Below are 24,157 nucleotides of genomic sequence, written 5' to 3'. Positions count from 1 at the left end.
TAGTGGGATGAAAATAATATTGGACCATAAATAAGAGAGAAGCTTTCTAGCCTCCGGTCTCTTAATTAGAATGTGATATGGGACATGTTTGTTCATTGTCTCTCTGGCTCAACTTGGGTATCGCTTTCCCAATATGCTTTGCCTACTGTCAAGTTTAAATGACATCTAATGCTGACCAGACTGGTGGAGACAAATTTCCTTCATATGAAAGAAATACGTATTCAGATTTATGTGACAATGGCAAATGTGACTGTTTCTTCTGGGCCTACAGATCTATTAGTCTTTCCTTGAATTAAATTTAAAATAAGTCTGTGTGTAGAAAACAAACTTATGGTCACCAAGGGGGAAAGGGGGAGGAGGGATAAATTGGGAGGTTGGGATTGACATATACACACTACTATATGTAAAATAGATAACTAATAAGGACCTACTGTATAGCACAGGGAACCCTACTCAATACTCTGTAATGACCTATATAGGAAAAGAAACTAAAAGAGTGGATACATGTGTATGTATAACTTATTCACTTTGCTGTACACCTGAAACTAACACAACATTGTAAATCAACTATACTCCAATAAAAATTAAAAAAAAAAAAAAGAACCAAGGGGGGGAAAAATGAGTCTGTGGTTGAAACAGTGAGTTAAGAGATTTTATTTGAAAAAGACAGAGTCAGAGAAGAAAGAACTGTATATGAGTTAAGGCAATTGTTTCCAATTCAGAGCACGCCAAAAAACAGTCCTGCTAGTTACTCCCAAAAGCACCATGGTTATCTTTATGTCTTTTAAAAATGTATAATAAATATACTAGAGAATGGCTCTAATGTTTCTTTCTTCTCAGAAAATAATGCGGTTTTTAAAGCTTTAAAATATGGTAAAAACCTAGATCTTTGATAAAATAATTTGTGAGAAGAAGACCTTAAGTTTGAAAACCTGAGGATTAAGAGACCTTCTACTTTTCCTTCAATCTCTTTGCTTAGCTTTGCTTTGAAATACACCTCAATCATGCCAAAATTAAGATAGGACACAAGAGACCTCTGCTATGTAAAGAAGAGTCTCTGAAAAGTGATAAAACTTCAAAGAACCAAGGGAAGCTTAATTAAGACTTTTTTTCCAAAACACAGAATTAAGGGTGTTTTTATTTCTCTGGTGGAAATCCAGAAATTATATGGATTTAAATTCAACTCTAGTAGCCTGAATGGTACCACTGAGCTACCCCCTAGGTGGCCCTGGGAAAGATGCTCAGAGGACCGTACTCACCAAAGCACTCTGTCTGGCAGGTCTTCCTACGACTGGGAACTGACATTTGATCTGACCTGGGTTTCTAATTATTTCTTTATTTTCCTTTTCTTTGCTTATTTCCCTTTCCTTACCATCTCTTACCCTCCACCCACCAAGTCTTATTTTTTGCCTTTTTTTTTTTTTTTCGGCTACCCTCCTTTAATAGATAACAGAAAAGGAAATGGAGTAACAATGCAGATATAAAGGTCACATTCAGCCTGCTGCCGCTGTATGACTAAGCTGTCTTTAACAGATGAATTAAAGCAGGATAAAATTAAAAATTAAATTAATAAAGAATAAGAATTCCTTAAAACTAACAAAGATCTAAATTGAATACTTTTTATGGTGAAAGATCCCAGAGTTCCTCATATACTTAATTTGGATTTTGGAGCTCAATACTTTCTAGTTTACTTTCTAACTAACCTCTTTCAGGAAACCAGTGAATGTCCTCAAAGGTGGAAAATTTTCCAGCATCCCAATACCATGTGTAAACTGTGCAGTGCTCCCCTTTCCTTGGCCTTACCACACTATTCATCTCCCTTATTTGCTTTATTTTTCTTCATAACACTTATTACCTTCTAATATCCTATGCATTTTACTTACTTAATATATTTTTTCTCCTTAGTAGAGTGTGAGCTCATTGAGGACAGGGATTTTGGCTTCTTTTGTTTACTCCTGTATCCTCAGTGCCAGGAGCTATGCCTGGCACATAGTGGTGTTGTTTAATAAATAATTTCATATTTAGAAATAATGAACCCCAGAGTGTGCTGCGCTCCTCCCTATCCATACTTGCCCCTGATCGAAGATGTTGTTTGCTGCTGGCAAACAGCAAGCAAGACAATCACAAAGTCAGCAGAAGTAAATAACCGGTCTGGAAAACAGTTGGCAATACATACCAAGAGCCTTAAAAAGTTCCTACCCTCGGGCTTCCGTGGTGGCGCAGTGGTTGAGAGTCCGCCTGCCGATGCAGGGGACACGGGTTTTTGCCCCGGTCCGGGAGGATCCCACATGCCGCGGAGCGGCTGCGCCCGTGAGCCATGGCCGCTGAGCCTATGCGTCCGGAGCCTGTGCTCCGCAACGGGAGAGGCCACAACAGTGAGAGGCCCGCGTACCATCAAAAAAAAAAAAAAAAAAAAGTTCCTACCCTTGGACTTCATAATTCTACTTCTAAAATGCTATCCTAAAAAATAATCAGAGATATGAACAACATTTTATCTAAAATATTACACTAGCAGTAAGTGGGAAAAATCTATAGAGCAAATACATATTCAATAAATCATGGTATAGCCAGACAAATGGGACATTATATAACCATCAAATATCTTGGCTTTGAGGACTATACAAGGAGATGGAAGATACTAAAAGAAGTGTTAAGTTAAATAAAAAGCAAAGTCCTAAAAATGTACAATAATCCGAATTTTACGCATACTCTCGATGCAGTTGTGTGTGTGTGTGTGTATGCAAAAGACCCAAAGAAAATGCAGTAAAATGTTATAAAGTTTATATCTAGTGATATGAGACTAAGGTAATATTTTATTCTATACATTCTTACAGATTTTCCAACTTCCCTTGAATGAGCATAAATTATTTTTCTAATCAGTAAAAATGAACATTATAACATGAGCTATGCGGCAATCAGAAAGAACTTACCAATTTCTTAGCTAACACTTTTTAAATCTAACCTCAACAAACATCACTTCAAGTCATCCAAGTCCCTCGACTGCCATGTATTTTGCAGCTGACATTTCCTCCTGATCTGAACAATAACCATCTCATTTTCGCACTGAAATGAGATTCTGATTCCATGCCACCAAAGTAATTCTCAGGCCTTAAGCTTCCCAGGCTCAGACCTCTGGTAAAAGATTTAATTGTTTTGGGTGGGAATTGCATTTGGCTCGCAGCAGTGATCTGTGTTGTTGCTTGGCAGAACTGTGGCTTAATGGTGCAGGACCAAATTTTAAGTCTGTGGTTTTTGCAAGAATGTTTGATACCCACAGGCATGTCACACTATTACCTCATATCTGATTGCTCCATTGTGCAGATTTATTTTGGCTAGGATGCTTTGATTTTGCTCCATGTTACTGCCAAACTGACTTAGCAAAGGAAACTCCAGTTTTCTGAACAACGTTCTTTGTTTCCTCCTGAATTCTTATAGCCTTATTTAATATCACTTGCAGAGAAAAAGAGTAGAAAAAATAAATCATTGATTTTAGGTTCAATAATGTATTTTTTTTCACTAAAGCTAAATGTTAGGAAGAGAGCTCTCCTCAGGAAATCAATTCTGAGCTATAAGAATGTAATCGAGCCTCTCTCACATAGACGGTGTCTCATACATACAGAAATGTAGACTCTTGGAATGAGCAGAGAAAAATTCTCTGCTCCCATCTGGATTTTTTTCTCCTCGCTGGAATTATAAGCAAACATCCTGGGTGATCTAGCCCAGGTCGACCCTCTTCTAGGGCTGGATGGGCAAACTAAAATTATTCCAAAAAGCCAGCATGGCTTGGGGAGAATTCATTTTAACACTGTTGACAAAAATAAATGCTGATTTAGCCTGTTTTTGTCTCAGAGACTCATGTTCTCCATTCCAGACCTTGAACTCTCGTTGTTTTCCCCAGAGACCAGAATTAGATCAATCCCATGTCTGAAAAGAAACCCCTAGATTACTGTGCATTTTTGTTCTCTTTTGATGGCAGAGAAAATTATGACATAAAAGTCACATAGTTGATGTAAAGGAAAGCCAGCTCAGATGTAAACTCATCTACATGTTCTCTAACAAACATGCATTTTATTAAGAGGTAATTTTTTATACCTAGTATGAACTGCTTAATGCTGTATACTATATGAAAAAGTTACTTGTAGTGTTCCAATTAAATGATTACCTCTCTGTATGTGTAAAAAAAAAAAGTGCCCCAAAAGACAACCATTTCAACTAAACTGGATTTATTAACTTTTCAATTATTGTTTTCTCTTTCCTTTCCCCCCAATCAGATTCAAGCAAGTTAGCTGCCAAAAGCATAAAATGATTTTTAAAAACCTGGCCAAAATCTAACAGCTAAGTACCATTCTCCTGAATGAAAATTGTCTCCACAAACCAGAGAATTCATTTTGAACCAATCCTAATACTGAGAGGACAAAGTCGGAGCAGACTGAAGTTATTCATTACAATCTATCAAACTTTACAAATGCTTAGATTATTTTATTCCAAATAATCTGTATTTTATTGTCAAAAATTTACTTCTGTCTTATATTAACATAAAAGCGGAGAATTATCCTGCAGGTCTTCTGGAGCACACGGGACTCCCCTGCCTGCCAATATTCCCCACTCTCAGAGAGTGACCTCAGTTCCACAGATCTAAGACAAACTTGACTTAGGTGTCTCAAGCAGAATGGCGGAAGAGTTATTCTCTCCTTCCCAGCTCTTTGCAAAGTCTCCAACTTAATTCAATCAACATACGGGGAGGGAAAAGGTATGTGTTGTGTTTGGGGATGGGGGTAGGGTCTCTGCTTTTGAAAGTTACCAGCAATCTACTAAAGTCAGACAGGGTTTACATCCTTTCAAGGAGACTCTGATTATATAGTATCTAGGAGTCCCAACTGTCATTCAGAGATACCAGATGATCTTTTATCTTTAAAATACACACCACCATGATCCATGGCCCTGAATCTCAGCAGATAACTAGTATCACAAGCATGTACAAAACAAATGGAAGATAAAACTCTAATGTAATTGAACTAGAGGTAGATCACTGTCTTTTTTCTAAGGTGAAAGAAGTGTTATTTCATAGACTCGCAGACATAGAAAAGAAACTTATGGTTACCAAAGGGGAAAGGGCGGGGAGGGATAAATTAGGAGTTTGGGATTAAGAGATATACACTACTGTATATAAAATAAAGAGCAAGGACCTACTGTATAGCACAGGGTACTATGTTCACTACCTTGTAATAACCTATAATGGAAAAGAATCTGAAAAAGAATACACACACACACACATATAACTGAGTTATTTTGCTGTACGCTTGAAAGTAACACAACATTGTAAATCAACTATACTTTTGTTTTTAAAAAAGCATTATTTTGGAAATACACAAGATTTAAAAATAAATCAGGTACTTTGCTTTGCTTTACAAAAGGAGTTTGCTTGGTTCAGCTCTGAGCACTGCTTTCAGTTCAAGAAAGGAAACGAGACCATCCAGTATTAGTCAGTTAACTGCTGTGACAGTCACGTCCCAGCTGGTCCTTTATATGATACATATATAAGCAAATCGATTTATGAGGAAATATGCAAGCAGCTGGATGGTGAAAAGAAAAGGCTGGATCATGGAAAGCTCTTGAACCGTAGAATGACTTACCCTTCATGCAACATTCCAAAATACTATTTGCTTTTCCACATCAAGATTTTTTTTGTCTTTAGAAGATAATGTCAATTCAAAATTCAAAACCCTGAAGATAATAAGGTCATGCTTCAACCTCTAGTAGAGAAAGAATTCCCGGAACATGAAAGAGTTTTGTTTTTAAATCCCTTTTATCAGAATTTAAAACTAAGAAGTTTTCAAAGCAACTGGACTTATCAAAACTTAGTTGATACCTAGCCCTTCTCCATAATATTTGACCCATTTCAAATTCTTTTCATTGAGATTTTACGATTTAATTTGGTCAAATAGCTATAAAGGATAATCGATGGGCACTAACTAGTTCTAAACAGTTAGACACTCTGTTTAGAATCTCTTGGTTTCTTTTCCTCTCTAATAAAAAGAAAATGGAATTTTCACACACTAGATAAAATTTAAGTTCATCTTTTTGTGGGACACAAATTTGAGATTTACTACCATCACACACACGTACACACACCCCTACCAATACAGTATTTCTTGGCAACAGGGAAGGATATATCTAGGCTACACCTTCGGGAATGCCCTTGTTCACACAGACCTGTGTAGCAGAGAGGTCCCCACCATAAATACAATAGAGAAGGTCCAAAATGGTTAAATAGTTAGTCGAATAAACATCAACAGACCCCTAGAGATGGGAAAACTGAGCTGTCCATTGGACAAACTTGCCAGCTAATTGAACGATTTTTACATACTAGCCAGCCATTGGGTACAGTCCAAATTTGTGCCTGAGCAAAAAGTACGAAATAGTTCATATTTGTGGATCTTCAGGGTCTCTCATGTATATTTGAAACGACAAATCTTGAACCTGCATCTGCCAGGGGCCTACTCTATCATCGACCTTGTACCTACCCAAGTATTTACCTATAGTTTTTCAGCTTAGATTGAGTCACCTTTTATTCTTAAAATTCACTGTAATTTAGATGATCTTAAATGGCCAATTAAAGGCTTTATGTTTTAGAACTATTATGAGTGTTGCCAAGTATGTTTAAACAATTAACCGCACACATTCCATTGATAAAAACCGCTCTTGACATTTGTCCAGTAAAGCCATGCTCTGACATAATATATTATGGTAATTGTTGGGAGAATTTAAGGCTTCAAGCTATAATTTGGAGTTTTTTTCCACGAACAGTCCAGTCTCTGCTTTCTACCTACTCTCTATTCCCCCAAACACTGCTGATTTAATTCACTGTAAAAAAATTTTCATAAGAAAACCAAAAATGTTCTCTAGGTTCACATGCCAAGGGAACCAGCCAAGGAAAACTTTCCACTGCTATTACTGTGTATAAAGTGAAGATACGGGAAAGACTGGTCCCAGTGCTTACCTCAGTTGCTAGGATTTTACTAAGCATGTGACTCCATGTATTCGCTTTACGCTGCATTTGAAAAATCATCTCATTTCACATTTAACTTTCTGGTTCATGATATAATGCAATTCATACTAGAATTTTAAAACCCAAAGCTATAGGGACTTAATTCACAGAGAATATTATTCTTGCAGAGACCTAAGCAGAGTTCTGGGAATGTGAAGTTTTGAAATGCAAAATACTATATGGCCACTAGGTGGTGATATCCATCCATCATTAGATTTTGAATTACCAACTAAGTCACCGTTAACAAAGCAATGTAGACGTCCCCCCCCACCCCCGCCCCACCCCAAACCATGATTATTTCCTCCATATGGAAAAAAAGATTAAAGGATTATCTGTGATAGGTTCCCTCAGTTTTGTGAGGAAAAGTAAGAAGAGAACACTTTGCTAAAATATAGACCTCAGCTAAACAGTATTTACCAATCCCATTCTATTTAGCTACAGGCCAATGTAGCTATAATCTGAATTTTCCAGTTGACGAAAACGTTCGACTACAATATTTATTTTTTTCTATTTGTCCTTTTAAAATTATCAGATGATTTGTATCAACAGTGAAGCTGCATCAGAAGCAAAGCCTATAATAGCCACCTAAAATCCTTAGGACAGGGCAGATCGTAAATAAACACCAATGCACACAGTTCATGTCTGCATGTGATTTAGTCTGTTTGTAGGTAAAAACTTATGTAGATTAGCTATAAAAACATGACACCTGTACTAAAAGCTGACTTCTCTGTGTTCAAACTCCTTTTATCACCTGGAACCGGTAGTGCCACTGCTGTACTCACATGGCCACAAATAACATCCAAATGCAGTCGATGCCAGGGGTAAGCAGATAACCACCAAAGGATAAAAGCAAACTCCAAATAGAAAACACAGTCCCTAGACAACGGCTTACCCTTTTGAAACATATGCTGATAAGAAACCACCTTTGCACTAAATAAAGAACTCAGAATAACCACTCTGGGTTTATCCCCCCGCCCTCACCTTTCAGAACACAGGTCAAACAGTTATCTGCCGGGAGCTTAGAAGGACTGCTTATTAGAGAAATCAAAACATGTGTTAACTTTAAAATGCCTTTTTTCCCTCGATGGCTATGGTCACAAGAGGCATTTGTTTGCAGTCTGTGGGGGATTATATTTAATTTTGTTTTCTTTAAATTGTTGGGGCAAATGACCTCACTGCAAGGTAGAAATATACCCTCCTCTGATCTGCGTACTTGCTGCGGGTTACTCTGGTCTGGGTCCTTGTTTATTTATGTTTTAAAGGAGGTTATGGTTTGGCTGTTGTCTTTTAGTTGAACAACCAAAAGGAAAAGAGCAGCTTTGTTTTAAAGGAGAAAGAGACGTTTGTTTTGGTGTCACTGCCCAAGGCTGGCAGCCTGGAGTGGGATCCTACAAACATGAATATGTCGAAGGGAAAAAAACTAACTCGGGGTCTCCTGATAGCTGTGAAAGTGGCAATATGCCCACTATTTTCCTAGCTGGCAAATCTCTGTGCGGGAGAGAGGATCTGCCAGCTCTGGAGCACAGCACTAATCTTGTGTAATAGCATGAGCTCACTGCCCTACAAAGTAGTAATTATCCACAGCAGTTTCCAAAGGATGTGAGTTCCTCCCACTCTGAGAGCACTTGGAGACGGGGTCCCAGGCACAGCCCCACTAAGCCACTTGCATTTAATCCCCACCATGAATGGTGCCAGTGGGTTCCTTCGCCCCAAGTTTGTTTGTACAGGTCTTCAGTCAGGAAGTGTTCACCATCCAAATGCAACTTGAAACTGCCAAACCCATTCAACATTTTCTTGGCCTTTTCCATGGCTATGCATTGCCTTAAACTAATTAGCAATTAAATTTAAATAACCATGTGTGATTTTTAAGGTTTCACAGAGCACTGTTGGAAAAGCATCTGTGAAAAGGAACTACCACGTTGATAAATGCTTCTTTTTTTCAAGGAGAATCTTGTCAAATATGAAATGATTTTCCAGTGGTGGGTAAATATTGTTCTTCCAGCTGTTTGCCCATCAATAGCCATCTGCACTCAAGGAAGGGAAAGGCGGAGAGGAGGGTTTTGTGTTCTAGAACTACACTGTGGCTCGATATATTTTATGTGAACAATCAGAAGAACCAGTTCTTGGTTTCAAATCAAACTGAACTGCAACACAAGTAAAAATGTTCACTAAGAGCTCAATGGTCTTTCAGAAAAGAAACTGAAAATTCTTCTACTGGTGAGTAATGTGCTAAAGAATGAAGAAACAGCATATGTTTTCCTTGGCTTTTAGATTAATCTAATGAAGCCTGTGAGATTTAACATAATTAAATTAATGTTGATATGCAGTGTGACTTGCTCACAGAGAAGTGGCATTTGACTTGGAGCTAAAACCACAGCATAGCCAACACACACCCATCTGCAAACACTTTACAGGAAGTCTTCTAAGATTTTCAGGTAGAAAAGTAAAACTTAAGGTTTTGGTTTTGTTTTTTGTTTTTTTTTTTTGCGGTACGCGGGCCTCTCACCGTTGTGGCCTCTCCTGTTGCGGAGCACAGGCTCCGGACGCACAGGCTCAGCGGCCATGGCTCACGGGCCCAGCCGCTCCGCGGCATGTGGGATCTTCCCGGACAGGGGCACGAACCCATGTCCCCTGCATCAGCAGGCGGACTCTCAACCACTGCGCCACCAGGGAAGCCCCGGGGGTTTTGTTTTGCATCATTGTTTTCTGCCAAATCATTCACGATCCTTCAAACCTACAAACCAGCTTAGAAAACACAGGGAATTAGTTAATACTCTTGATTCTCTTTTCAATGTCCAAGACATCTGGGAGAGGGAGGAGGATATGAACCTCTGTGTCTATAAAAGGGTAATAATAATACATTCCTGCAGAAAAAAGAATAATGGTTTATGGCCTGCGAGTTACTCCTTTTTAGGTGTCTCTTCCTGGGTTAAGGGCTATTTCTTTATTGTTTCTACCTTTTTAAAAGCTGGTTTTTTTCTCACCATACTTTGCTTGACAGACTAACATGTTTATTTATGAAAGGAGAAAATGGGTCTCTGGATTTAAAGTCAATTCCACATCCAATCTGGCTATTTTCCTTCATTAACTCTGCAGCATAACCAGGAGGGCAAGTGGGTGTCCCAAATTCTAGGTGTGGCAGTTTGCCAATGCTCAACCATGTTTATCAAAGTGAAAAAAAAAAAAAAAGCCAAATTCAGTTATCTTCCAGAAATATTTTTTTCAAGTAGCATTTTTTAAGCACAAAAGGCTATCAGTTAGCCTTTTGGAATCTATATCCTAACTAACAAGGGGCAAGATAAGTTGGTTAGAGCTAGAAAATAAGACATTTAAGGATCTGTGAATTAGTAACTTGTTTGAGAACTTTCTGACTAGATCCATAAAGTACAGAGGAAAGGAAGTCTCTGTTTTCTCCAAACAGGACACTGGAGAGTGAGAAGGCCGTGACTACTTCCCAGGAAGCTGACAAGCCAGCAGCCTTGCATGGGTTGACACTGAGTGCTGACAAAATAGAGTTGACAGATGGAAAATGTAAAAGAGATGTAGAAAATGTTCTTTTTAATGTATAAGGATAAAGTCAGAGGTTTTTTTGGTTGTTTTTTTCCTTACAAATCAAACTTTCCTAAAGCTCCTCAACATTTTAAAAAGAGAACTGGATTGTCAGTTCTACTCAATCCTCAACCTCTGGACAATGCAACCTAAGGTGACATTTTCCTTTGAAGTAACTTCATCTGATCCACTGAAGCGTCCGATCCCCAGTGGTGAGGGTTGAGCTTTGAGGTGCTGCGGGAGCTCACTAAAGAGAACACAGAAGGGAGCAATACAGACCTCGGGAGAATTGCCACTGCGAGAATCTTATTCCTGGGGCTCAGGGAGAGGAGGGGGCAAGACGGTAACAGCTTTAAATCCCTGAGGTCCACAGCTTGATTTTAAACCATTGGTTAGGGAGTCATGTTATAAAAAGTAGTGTGATTAAGCCACCTACCGGTTTCCAATATCTCCCTAACTGTGCTGTCCATGGACACACCACAGTCTGTAGTTGAAAAGCAAGTTGTAAAAATGACCTTGCCAGGGCTTCCCTGGTGGCGCAGTGGTTGAGAGTCTGCCTGCCGATGCAGGGGACGCGGGTTCGTGCCCCGGTCCGGGAAGATCCCACAGGCCGCAGAGCAGCTAGGCCCGTGAGCCATGGCCGCTGAGCTTGCGCGTCCGGAGCCTGTGCTCCGCAACGGGAGAGGCCACAACAGTGAGAGGCCCGCGTACCGCAAAAAAAAAAGATTTTGCCAGGGTGTATATAGGTGGAGAAACATAAATGATTCCATAGTGTTCCCTGATGTCTGGCTCCCTCTGTGCTTGAAAGAATGGACTCAGATAGTGGATAAATAAAGGAAGACCTGTCCAACCTTAGGCAACCAAGTCATCCTTGGTCAAGCAACCTATAAAAAATGAAATGAGCTGAGAACACTTAGGAGTGAGATTTCCTTCTGCTTGTTTCACTACGTTTTGGATTTGGATAATAAGGTTTTTTAAAGTCAAAGTTTTGAGTAATTGTCAGTTTCCTAAAACTTCATGGAAAATCTGCCCTGATATAACTTAAACCTTTGAAAAGTTTGCTTTCCATCTCCTCTTCCCAAAGCTTATGTATTCTTGGGACAACCATGGACAAAACTGTCATCATTTCCAGTAGGAACATCTGTTTTCCTTTGGGTTAATAACTTTTGTAAGATACATTATGCTCAGCTACATACTTCTGTTTCTGAGAAACATTTGTTTTCTTTTCGTCATATTTGAAGTACCACCTATTATATTTTAATGTTTTTCATACTGATACAACTTTAAATAAAATACTTAATTTAGATAAACAAGAATTGTCACATAGAGATTCAGCCAAAAGACTTAATTGGTCCTTTCAGGATTGAAAAGATAACAAAGTGAATCGGTTGAGCAATGTATGGATATTGATTACCATTCAAATATCTATTTTTGTCAACCACTCTGCTAGGTGCAGAAAAAATAGAGATGAAAGTTAATCCCTGCCTCAGAAAGCTCAGTGTCAGGAAATTAACACTATAGAGGCCAGTGGTAGGATGGGAAGAGGGTACAAAGGGCTTCTAGAACACAGAGAAGGAGCTCTTAGTCACACCCAGCTAGGAAGGCTTCCTGGAAGAAGGTGACTCTTGGCTAAGCAAGGTATTCAAACATTTATCAAATGAAATTAGGACAAGAGGTGAGAACATTCTAAGCACGAGGGCAAGCGGATGCAAAGACCAGCAGAAGTGAGATGTCATGGCTTATTCCTGGAACTGTGGGTATTTTGAGATGAGACAGCTTAGGAAGTAGCAGATGGAGTAAGTGGGCTTGGTATGCCGTGATAATAATTACAGAATTTTATACTGAAGGCAAGAGGAAGACATTTGCCGAATTAAAAAGGGCGTAACAAGAGTTCAGAGCAAGGGGAGAGGAAGGTCACAGGCACTGAAAAACAGATCTAGGGGAAAACACTTCAGACTAGTCATTCATTTAACAATAGGTTAAAGAAAGAACTTAAAAGTCAGCTAATAGTACAGAAGCTAGATAAGAAATGTTTGTTCAAGTTCGCCAGGTTTAATGTGTATTTAACTTGGATGGTTTAACTTAGTGTCTTTGAAGACATTACTTGGGTGACAAGTAAAGTAATTCATTATTGAAGTTATTTGTCAGGCTTTCTAATAAGCACTTGGGGCATTTTGCTGTTAGAAATCTATAGTCAAGTTAAAGAATGACCGGTGAGTAGAAAACCAAAGGGCAAACTGAAATGTGACTGCTTAGTAGGAAATCAAGTGACAAAGTGAAAACTGAAATGTGTTAAGAGAAAATAACCTTAATAGAAATCACAAGGGTAAGGCTAGAACCAATTTTGTTCATGAGTATACTTTTGTGAAATTTACTGGGTAAACACTCCAAATAAAGAATAAAAAAGATTTTAAAGATCCAATAAAAGCAAGAATTTGGCATTTTATTAGTGATATCAACATCCTATTATAGAAACCAATAATGTGGGATGAATCCATCAGAATCTGAAGAATAAGGGCAAAGTAGATAACTTGGCCAAATAAAATTATTAATTTAGTATAAGCATATAAATTGAATTAGTCTAGCTATAAAGGATAATCGTATTAAATACGATACACTACAAATTTATTGGAAGCAAAGTTTAATTATTTCAAGAAAAGAACTGATTGAAATTGAGACCTAATATTAACTTATTTATTTTTACTCTAAGACTGAATAACAAAAGATAACATACAGTAAATATCAAAGGTTCTTTTTGTATTAATACTGCTCTACCTCCCAAGAAGGATAAGCTCTAATAAACCTTTCAAACAAAAAATGGGGGTGGAGGGGAGAGGGGAGAAATCACTCTAAAACATAAACAAAGTTCTTGAAATTGCACGCAGTCAAGTTAACACCATTCCCAATTGTAAGCAGATACTGCTTTTCCCGATGAAGAGTTTACTATTAGGGATATTTTCAAAAGCAAGACGCTTGGAGTAAACAGCGAAACAAAGGAGAACTATTTTATTCAAAGGCCTGAGCACATATGGAACCTGTTAAGGGGATGGTGGCTGCAGAGAGAACTACAAACAAGTTTAAGAGACACCTAGGCTGTCTCTGAAAGCAAGGGATGGAGGCAAGCGTGGTTAGAAAAGCAGAAAGTGGGCCAGAGATCAGTCAAGTGGGAGGGAGACAGGCTGTTGGGCAGATGGTCTCTTCTGTTCCAAAATATTCAAAGTTAAGGACACTCCTTAGCACACTTTTATTTTACACAAAGAGTGAATTAAGAAGAAACCAAGGGTCCGTCAGAGTTTTTCCTGGATTTACTTGTGTCCTTTCTTTGATAAACTTTGCCTTGTGTATGTAATTCATTTGCTGCCCTCTTCCCATTGAGGCCCTTCCTTGGTGCTCTCTCCATAACCCTTAGGTTCCAATTAGAAAATGTGAATTAATTAAGGGTAAGTTTCTTGTTTATGTTGTATAGTTATCTATCTTAGGTTACGTTATCTTCCTCTGAAAATCTCATAGGAAGATCAATATTTCTCCTTTGACAAAGTGCAATGCCCACTTATTTACCAAATTTAGGACCAGTCTAGACTATGGAAATTGTAATTAAGTTATTTTTTTCACAGTATATTTCACAGCACAGTCCATTAAAAATTAATGGACACAGACAAAATAATGAGTTGAGTTGGCTTGCTTCAGCATAGTGGAATAATGACATCTGATGAAATCAAGCACACCTGGATGGCACCTGACAGGCAAGATAAATTCCCGAAGATAATTTACAGACCTCACTCATCTGCCAGCTATAAGCCAATATTCAGTCCCATTAACCAAGCTCACAGGGGGCATAGGGCCTTATCCTACACACCTTCCGAAATAAAAAGCAGGCAAGAGAACCACTTCTCTGAAGAGCTGAATTGCTACTGGAGAGACCAGAATAGACATCTAGTAAAACAGAAAAATGCTGAGAATGAAAATATACAAATCAATTCTATATAACCAAGGACAGACTGGAAACAGTCAGGGACTTGGCCTATCAGGTCAGTATGTTGCAAATGACAGACTTTACATTCACTTCACTGTGGCAAATGCAACTATTTTAGGCTCATGGCAGGACCATACAGGCACCCAGCCAACAGTTACACTTTGAGATAAGTCGTGGTCCAGGTCTGCAAGGCACAAGGAAGTAGCAACTGCAACTGGCCACCTGAGTCCTTGGCATTCTAGCTTCTGCACTACAGCTCACAAGAGCCTGTACTTTTACTGGACCACTTATAAGGGAAAGTCTTTGGGAGGAAGACTTAATAGCGGGTATCCTAGACCTAATTTCTCCCACAGGAATGAAGCCTCCATTCAACAAGGGAAAACTGACTAAATGCCTATACTTTATAATATACATTAATAAAATTATAAAAAGTCTTAACTATCTGTAATATAAAGGAAAAAAACCCTTTTAATTTTTATGTTCACTTATAAATTAAATTAGTAAAAACAAAATTGTCTATCTTCAATGAAAATGAATACATAAGAAGTCATGCTATACCAACCACTACTAATCTGACCAAAGTTATCTCCCTGAAATTATTATTTATTTCAGCAAAATGAAAACATACAGATACAACAATTGCAGATATACCATCCACCCAGGACAATTAGAAGAAAATGAGACTATTGATGTAGGAGATGTAATCCTATACCTTACGGGGAATATATTTTATGAACAATCTACTTTCCCTACTTTTTCTGCATCTTGCCAAATAATCTACTTATGCACACAAATGGCAAACAGTGCTGATTGAACATAAGGAGTGATGACAGAGAAAGGGCAAGCCAGGCTTTATTTTAGGGTTCCTAAAGGCAAAATGTGATAAGGGATACCCTTTTTAAAGTCAAGGAGGTACCAGCTAGGAGAAAGCCTACGGCTTCACCACTTAATAGCGTTGTGACTGTGGGCAAATAGCTTAGCCTAACTGACCATCCCTTGCCTTACTTATAAAATGCTTAATGCCTCTCTTAAAGTTACTGTGGAGAATAAATGAGTGCAAAGCACTGAGTACAAGGAGTGACACAGACATAAACTGAGGGGCATGTCCAGGAGAGCACAGAGAAGCTTTCCTGAACAGGCAGAGCAGAACTTCTGAAAACAATTATTCGTTTGGCCTCTGTTCTAGAATGAACTTTACGTTCTGTCAAACTCATTAAATCCAGATGAATGGCAGTAATGAATGAAACTTAATTTTTAAACTCTTTTTGTGTGTGCTTATTTTCAAGTCTTCCTCTTGTTTATCTAAGTTAGAATTGAATTTACACCTAACTGTCTAGCCCAGTGAATCCCAACTCTGTCTGCATTTTAGAATCACACAGGGAACACTTAGAAAATATAGCTGCCAGAGGTTTTGCTTTAATGAATTTGAGCTGAGGCCTAGACACCAGTTTTTTAATTATGCTCCCCTGGTGATTCTAATGAACAGCCCGAGCCCAGAACCACCACTATAGCTAACCACACTTGAACTAGTTCTAAAGAATTAGACTTGTGTGTTTACTAGTAGTGACTCAAAACAGCTTCATCCATCCTGACTTAAGAACCTTATTGCAGCTTACTCAAGGATGTGGGTATCAAATCACTCCTTTCTTCAAGAAGTAGAAAAAGCTAAAAAACCACATAATTAGTCAGCAGAGTGAATGGAAAGAAATTTACAAGATCATAATTCAACAATCTTTTTTAAGATGTAAAAAATGAGCATGTTTGCTTGGATAAAAATGAGCCACGCCTTATAGCAGACTTCCAGGGCAATTATGTAAGAAGAAAAGGTATTTTTTAAAGGACCTTTTCACTTATGTGTATTATTTTCCTTTTTGCTTTGAAGCTATACAAAACAAAGATAACCATCTGAAATACAGACCTGAGGCAATTCTGCTGAGCCTGCGGTTTTCGGGTTCAATGGAAATCGGATACACTATTCTTTTAAGAGAGCCACCTTGATTGGAGCCCTGGTAGATGGATCAGTTGTCAGGGAACTACCTCTATTTTTAACCCCCGTCTAGTTCACCAAGTGACCCTGAGCAAGATATTTAACTGGTCTCCAGTCTAATGTGCCTCTGCAATCAACACACAGTACCAAGTTCTAGAATCAGTGTCATTTTCATCAGTAACTTACCAGTGTGCTGCCATCGGTCCAACGGAAGTCATGTTCAAACATCTTGTCATTGAGGCCTATCCACTGATAATCATGGCCCACACCTGAGAAGGGGAACAACACAGACATTTTATTATCTTTCCCACATATGGACGAAATGTATCAAAGCAAACTATTTTTGGCATGAATCATGCATCCTCTTTTCTGGCTGGATTTCTGTTTAGTTGCTCATAAAAATCTTTCATGGTCTAACTATCTTTTGTTCTTCTGCCCAATGTGTTTTAAACCAAAAAGCTAGTTTGCAAATATCGTGAAACATTAAAATATCAGACGTGGACAAGTATTTCCCTAGCAGTGCACGACAATTAAGCATTTTTTTCCGTCTTTACTCATGATACAAACTTTCCACTTACTTTTTTATTAAACTGTGCAATTGGCAAAAATTCAGTGAACCAATAAAATGTGACAGATCTCACCCATGCTAGCCTCATTTTGGAAGCCACATGTTTCTTCTCAAAGCATTTTTAATGGTGAACACCTAGACTGGACAGATCTGCAAAACTTCCTCAAAAATAATTACTTTCACCGTGAAATGAGTCACAGGCAAAGACACCATGAAAAAAAGTTAAATGAACCTCTACTCAGATTGCAAATTAACAAACTTCTAAGAGATAGCAGGCATCACGAGAACATATTTAATAGAGCATCAAACAATGCTTCATGAGCAAAAAATTTCTACGTATTTTCTACATAGAAGCTAGCTGCCCTCCTCTCTTTGCTATAATCTAAGGAGTTATTAAACAGCTCTGTTAATAAGTTTCATTAGCTTTCAGTCTCCCTCAATTCGTGTTCTTAATATGAGGCCCACTTTCTATGGTCTAAAATAATTAGAAACTTGGATGAGAACCAATTACGCACAGAGGATAAGATTAGGGTGCTATTTATAATTCAATTTTAATTACTGGGGTAAAAATAACTGAACACAATTTTCTCTTTTACTTTAGACAGCATATGTACATATTCAAAACAGAGACCAAAAGCCTGGGAAGAATTAGACTGGAAACATAAGAGGTGGTCATTTCTTTAAGTCAAAATATGATCAAATAGTAATTTCATATGATTTGACCTATAGCATGCTGTTTCAACTATTACTGCTGGCAAACCATGAAATGCCTTTCTATGTTACAGTTGAATGTTTTTCAAAGTAGGGGGCTCATGTAGTAGAGATGATTTTAGTTCACAGATGAAGGATTTAATAAGTTGAGTCACAACTGAGAAAGCTATTTGTTTCCAGTTAGATACAGGAAAAAGGAAGAAGGTGGTAAGAATGGATGAAGCTTCAGAAAACCCATGTATATTTGGTACATACGATTCACAAACATTTGTTCTTCATGAGACAGAATGCTTGTGAGATGGGCGCCCTGCAGACGGCATTCCCGTTCAGCTGCATCCCACGTACGTCGATGGGCAAAGTACTTGTAGCACTGCCCTTGAAATTTGTGCCAGCCATAGTCACATGTCTCCGTGTCTGGGAAGAAACAAGGCAGGGGCTTATTAAACTCATCTATGTCATTCAGACTTGATTCACCCATCCAAAAGTTCATAGAAGACCCAAGCCAATATCAATGCAATGTCCTCGAAGCAAGGGATTCACAAATTTTGGTCATGATGACAAAGAAATTATGATAAAGGGAGCCCAAATTATTCCTGCCAAGTGGGTGGCAATACATCTTAGGACTGGAAAGGCACTATCGAACTGCTCTTTCCCTGATGAAAGCCAGTTTCAGCAGGAGAAAAACTGGAAAAGGGGCCATTCAAAACCTCCTTAGACTGCAGTGTCTACTGACTCACTTGTGAAGCAATTGGGGCTAATTCCTTGCCAACACAACTTTTCTAAAGAGCATCATTCAAGTGATAAGATAAGAATTCTGGTTAAAAGGATTATGAATGCTCTATTTGCTTAAGGACTTCAAAGGCTCTGGAAATAGTCCTTTCCCACTTCCCGAAGAGAGAGCTGGATGGCCACAGCCTCTTGTAAGATTTACTAAGAGAAGAAAAAATTCTTCATCAGTCGGCAGCTTCTGGGATATAGCTAAGGACTGTGAGCCTTTTTCCCAAAATGAGAGGGAATATAGGTAACTCCCAGTGCAAAAGTATCGGGATTTGAAGTTTATCAAGAATGACTTTAATTTAGTACCCCTCATTCCATCACACCATATACACATATGCATATGTGTATACAAATATATATTTTTCTCTTTTGCAACAAGCACACTGTAACCAGTATCCTGGTGAGATGAAAACACTTTTCAAATATGTCTAAATTTTGCACTGGCAGTAAGCTTCAGCTATAATTTCTAGATTGCCAGTTTTTAAGTATTTCATAGGAAAGCTGTCTTGCTCATAAAACTGCATTCTCTCTCTCTCTTTTTTTTTTTTTTTTTGCCGTGCCACACGGCATGCAGGATCTTAGTTCCCTGACCAGGGATCAAACCCGTGCCCCTGGCAGTGGAAGCGCGGAGTCTTAACCACTGGACCGCCAGGGAAGTCCCTAGAACTGCATTCTCATTGGCAATCTTCCCTTGGACATGCCCACTCACAGGTGAGATTAAACTGTATGTTAGTAATCAATAGAAATAATTTTAACTTTCACGAAACATCTCACAAATATACTGAACTAGTTACGTGTAAAAACTAACAAAACTGCGAAGTTTATGAAATTGGAGACGCTGTGAAAACTCCAGGTTATCTCATGATCATCCTCCCCTCCCCTAATTTTACTGATTGATGAAGATAAAACTCTACTAGATGAAATGAATGCTCGTTTTATATGTCTGACTTGGTGGTCATGTTGAAAGTCAGATTGTCTCCTGATTCTCACTGCATTTCCTCCTCGTCCTGTAATTCTGGGAAAGCTTGCATGGTGAGAGAGTTAATTTTTTCCTGGCTTCAGTGATTTAGACCATAATCATACAACAGATGCAGCTTATCTCTGAGAGCAGTCTTTATTTCAGTTTAGTCTATCAGGCCTGTTGCTTAGTTAGAGCCAGCTGACTAATTGATTTAAACAATGTGCACCGGAAGTTTTGAGTTATATTACGGAGTTGTTTGGACACACCACCAAATTTCACAGGAAAGGACTCAAGACACAGTTAGGTGGTATCACAGTAGCACTTGGCACCCAAGAGTGAAGCCTATTTTGGCTACTTGGATGTAGTGATTTTTTTTTGGGGGGGGGGAGTTCCCATGGAAGATTTCAGAAGTGAGGTGGGAAGAGTGGGGAGGAAACAGATCTTCACATATGAAGGGGTTAGTCTATAGGGGAGGAGAGTTGGAAAATTTTTTAGACTACCCTTACTGACAAAGTCAATGATACGATATTGTAATAGCATAGCTTCCCTTAACCTTGGAAATGATCATTTGTTTGAAGACACGCAGTTTAAGATTCTAGAGGAGCCGTAACTTACTGAAAAATATATCAGAAAAAAATTATTCTATACACTCTTATCCTCTATTAACCCAAATGGTTTTAGTCTGGTTTTCTTTCTTTGTCTTTTATCACTGAGATAGATTAAGTATTTTTCCTCTTACACACAAAACACCAAAGGATCCTAAAATTTAGATGCATGACAACGACATTGTTATAATGCCTTCCTCAATTAGCAGGTGTGTATATTCCTATCAGGACATGGGTCCAAAACATAGAGGCAGTGGTTCTGCTAAAACCAAATAGGGACAGATTATTTATCTGTACTCTCATAACTTCCCAATGATTGTAAATAATGTGCAAATCACACAACGGACGAGTTTTTATTTTTTAAAAAAGCCAAATATCCACACTGATTCACCTAATTTTTACCATTCATGAATTCATCACATATGTAATTAAGGACTATGTATCAAGCAGCATCTTCTAGGAGGCTATTCTGAAAGGAGAATTTCAGAAGCAGTCTGTTTTTTCCAACTTACCTAAAAATAATGTGACATACATATCATCTATTAAAAGGCAACTCTTTTGGATTGATGTTTTCTTAAGTGTTACCCTACTTTGGGAAATATTTCTTATACTTTAAAACTCACATAGCGCATAGGTTACATTACAAAGTCCCAGATTTAGTTTTGCCTGTGTGTTTCGGGGGAGGTGAAGGGTACGACAACACTTGTTCGTGACCACAGAAGCTGAAACTGTCACTCTTAAACAATCTCACTAAAAATCTATTCTCTTTATGCTATATAGGTAATGTTTTCAACACTTCTGACATGTAGCCCTCAAGCCTTAAGAAACTGTCAACACTTCAGCACTTCTGGCTGGCAAGCTGTATCTTGACTTTGGGGGCAAACTGTACAGAACTGTCTCTCCAATGTTCTAAGACCTTCTTCTAGATTTTAAGATCTGTTATCATTCCACCAAATGTGTCCCCTATTTCAGAGTTATTGGGAGTTGTGAAGTTTCTAAAGCAAAGAACAGAATAGGTCAGCTGAAGAAACAACACAGTCATCACCGAAATTTGGATAGAAAACTGTTTAGACAACAATACTGCTGTTAATGAAGAAAACATTTGTTCTTAGGCAACCTGGAAAGAGGAAAAAAAATCAGTGTCCTGGCAATAAATCACAAGAGCACAGCTGCATCTGGTAAACAGACTGGGATGGCTGTTTCTCAGCAAATAATGTGGATGAAAGTTAAACTTGCTTTAAGATAAAATAGAATATACCTGACAGTTAGGTGGTACCAGAAATGGAAAAAAAAATTAAAAATTTCCTCTTTAATATTCTTTTAAAGAGAAGAAAAAGGTAATTGGTCCCAAACTCCCTTCCAAGGATGTTGCTGCTGAATCTATCAGATTCACATCTAAATAAAATGCTTATATTTAAAAGTTACTTTAGAAGAGTGAAGATACTGAGAAAAAACTGGACTTTCCAAGGCTACTTAGGTTCATTTTGCCCACTGTCTAATTTACTAGCTGTGTGACTTTGAACACATCACTTTTCCTTCCTGAGCCTCAATTTCTGGCCCACTTAACCCACGGAAATACTGCTGTTAACCAAAGGAAATGGTGTACCCTGGAGGCATATGGTAAATTATAAAGTATCCAACAAATACTATCTCTTTTTATTCCCTGCCAAGAATTATGCTGGGTTAGGAAGATCAGAGACATTGTTTTATTCAGAGCTCTATCGCCAGTGCCCAGAACAGTGCCTGGCAGACAGTAGGTTCTCAATAAACACTTGTTGAACAAATGATTTTTTGAATCACTCCTTATACTTGGAACTAAGCGAAGCCAGAATCGTTTTTATCAATAAGATATATGAATGTCTCAAGTATCTCACCCTTTTGTTTTCTTCAACAAATAGCATCTTTCTCACTGTTTTTCTTAAAGAAGAGGATCTTGTCTGGTCAATTATCATATTTACCTTTTAAAATTCTGAAACAGACCCATCCTATGCAATAAAGAAAAAGAAAAAAAAACAACCCTAAAAAACCCAAGCATCGCCCATCCCCTTCCACTGGCAATTCAATGCATGCTCCTTTTACTTTTGCTTTAATTGTGATGCCATCCAGATTAATGCTGCAAAGCTGAATGTGAGGCCAGACCCAATGTGCCTGAGTTATTAGACACTCATTTTCGTTTTGTCTGGTGGAATGGAAGTTTGGCATTAAGCACTTTTGTCAAAGCCAAACCACCGTATGACTTTAAGTAGAGGAAATCGATGGTCCAAAACTGAGTGTGCTGAGTATGCAATCTGTTTCTGATTGATGAGCTCAGATATGTTACCATTAACCACCCAAGGGCTTCCCTGGTGGCGCAGTGGTTGAGAGTCCGCCTGCCGATGCAGGGGACACAGGTTCGTGCCCGGGTCCGGGAAGACCCCACATGCCGCGGAGCGGCTGGGCCCGTGAGCCATGGCCGCTGCGCCTGCGTGTCCGGATCCTGTGCTCCGCAACGGGAGAGGCCGCAACAGTGAGAGGCCCGCGTACCGCAAAAAAAAAAAAAAAAAAAAAAAAAAAAAAAAAAAACCACCCAAAATACATCTCATGTTGGCCATAAAATGCAAATTACAGGGATCACACGATTCAAGCCATCATGAATTTAAGCCTTTCTTTCGTTCAGAAAAAGTAGATGTTTCTTCAGTAGGAAAGAAACCTGGTTCACAATATCTTTTCTGTATTATTTGCCAAGCCAAGACGAACGTATTCACACAACTGTATTAACTCATTCTCCAGAGATGATTGACTATGAACAATAAGCCCATTGAGTCTCACATGCTTAGGGGGAGAAAATAAAGGCAACTAACACTGAATTCAATACTCCTTGGTACAAGCCACATACATGGATTAAAATCAATGCCTAATTTGTCCCCAGGAGGAATACATACAACAACATTCCTTTAGGTGGACAGATGTCCTTAAATTCAGCTCAGTGTGCCTGTCTGAAATTCCATTCTATCAGTAAAGCAACAATGATCAAATCAACACTGTTGTTCAGATGTTGTGAGCTACGAACACATCAGGAAACTTAATGTATTTAGGCAACCTATGAATTTCCTCTGCAAAAAAGAATTTGCAACATGGCCAAAATTGCTCAAAAAAAAAAAAAGAGCTGTCTAGAATTAACAGTTGAAGTATCAACCTGTTCATCATACAAATGTTGCAAGAGCTCTTACCTTGCTCGCAAAGTGCCCCAACGTAGCTTGGAAGGCAGAGACACCTGAAGGTATTAAACCCATCGACACACGTGGCTCCATTGCGACAAGGATTAGAGTGACATTCATCAAAATCTGAAACAAAATCGTAAAAGGCCACAAAAGTACTTTCAAAACAGGTCAAAGGATCTTATTTAGTATAAGATTGCCAGGTGAAATACAGGATAGCCAGTTAAATTTTAATTTCTGATTAAAAAAAGGAGAAACTTTAGTATGTCACATGCTTTATTTAGGGCATACTTATACTAAAAAAAAATCTTTTTTTATCCAAAATTCAAATTTAACTGATCTTCTAATATTTTTATTTGCTAAATCTGGCAACCTGAAGAAAATTTCAAATATATTCAGAGTAGGGTCATTATCTCCATTGCTTTTAGATGAGTCACATGAGTCCTAAAACCAATAAAGAATCCCCCTAGCCTTCCCACTCCCTATCCCAGCTCACACTCTGATAACCTCACATGTGGAACACTGAAAATGCTTAACTGAGCATAGCCTCTGGGCTCTTCCCTCTCCAATAGATCCTTCACTCTGCTGCTTGTCATCTTCTTTAGACACAATCAAGATAATTTTACTCATTGGCTTCTAAACATTCCAAGGGTCCCAATTATCCAGGGCAGTGGTCCTCAAAGTATGGCCCCTGGACCAGCAGTATCAGCATCACCTAGATTAGAAATGCATGTTCCCAGGCCCACCCCAGACCTCCTGAATCTGATACTGTGGAGGATGG

General features: G+C 38.5%; 1 protein-coding gene across 3 annotated transcripts in view; it reads right to left on the bottom strand.

Moving 5' to 3' along the window:
- Nucleotides 1–24,157, bottom strand: part of VCAN (versican) — a 114,020-nt gene that overhangs the window by 8,891 nt on the left and 80,972 nt on the right. For all 3 annotated transcript variants that reach the window (XM_030847128.2, XM_030847136.2, XM_060295975.1), the window contains 3 exons: nt 23,389–23,502; nt 18,092–18,250; nt 16,744–16,826 (listed from right to left, as the gene is read on the bottom strand). In XM_030847128.2, coding sequence (XP_030702988.2) covers nt 16,744–16,826; nt 18,092–18,250; nt 23,389–23,502 — 356 coding nt within the window. The remainder of the gene's footprint in view (nt 1–16,743; nt 16,827–18,091; nt 18,251–23,388; nt 23,503–24,157) is intronic.

The sequence above is a fragment of the Globicephala melas genome, chromosome 3 (genome assembly GCF_963455315.2).
Source record: "Globicephala melas chromosome 3, mGloMel1.2, whole genome shotgun sequence".
In the NCBI taxonomy this organism is placed as follows: domain Eukaryota; kingdom Metazoa; phylum Chordata; class Mammalia; order Artiodactyla; family Delphinidae; genus Globicephala; species Globicephala melas.
Note: the sequence above shows the minus strand (reverse complement) of the source record. Positions and strands in the feature narration are given on the sequence as shown.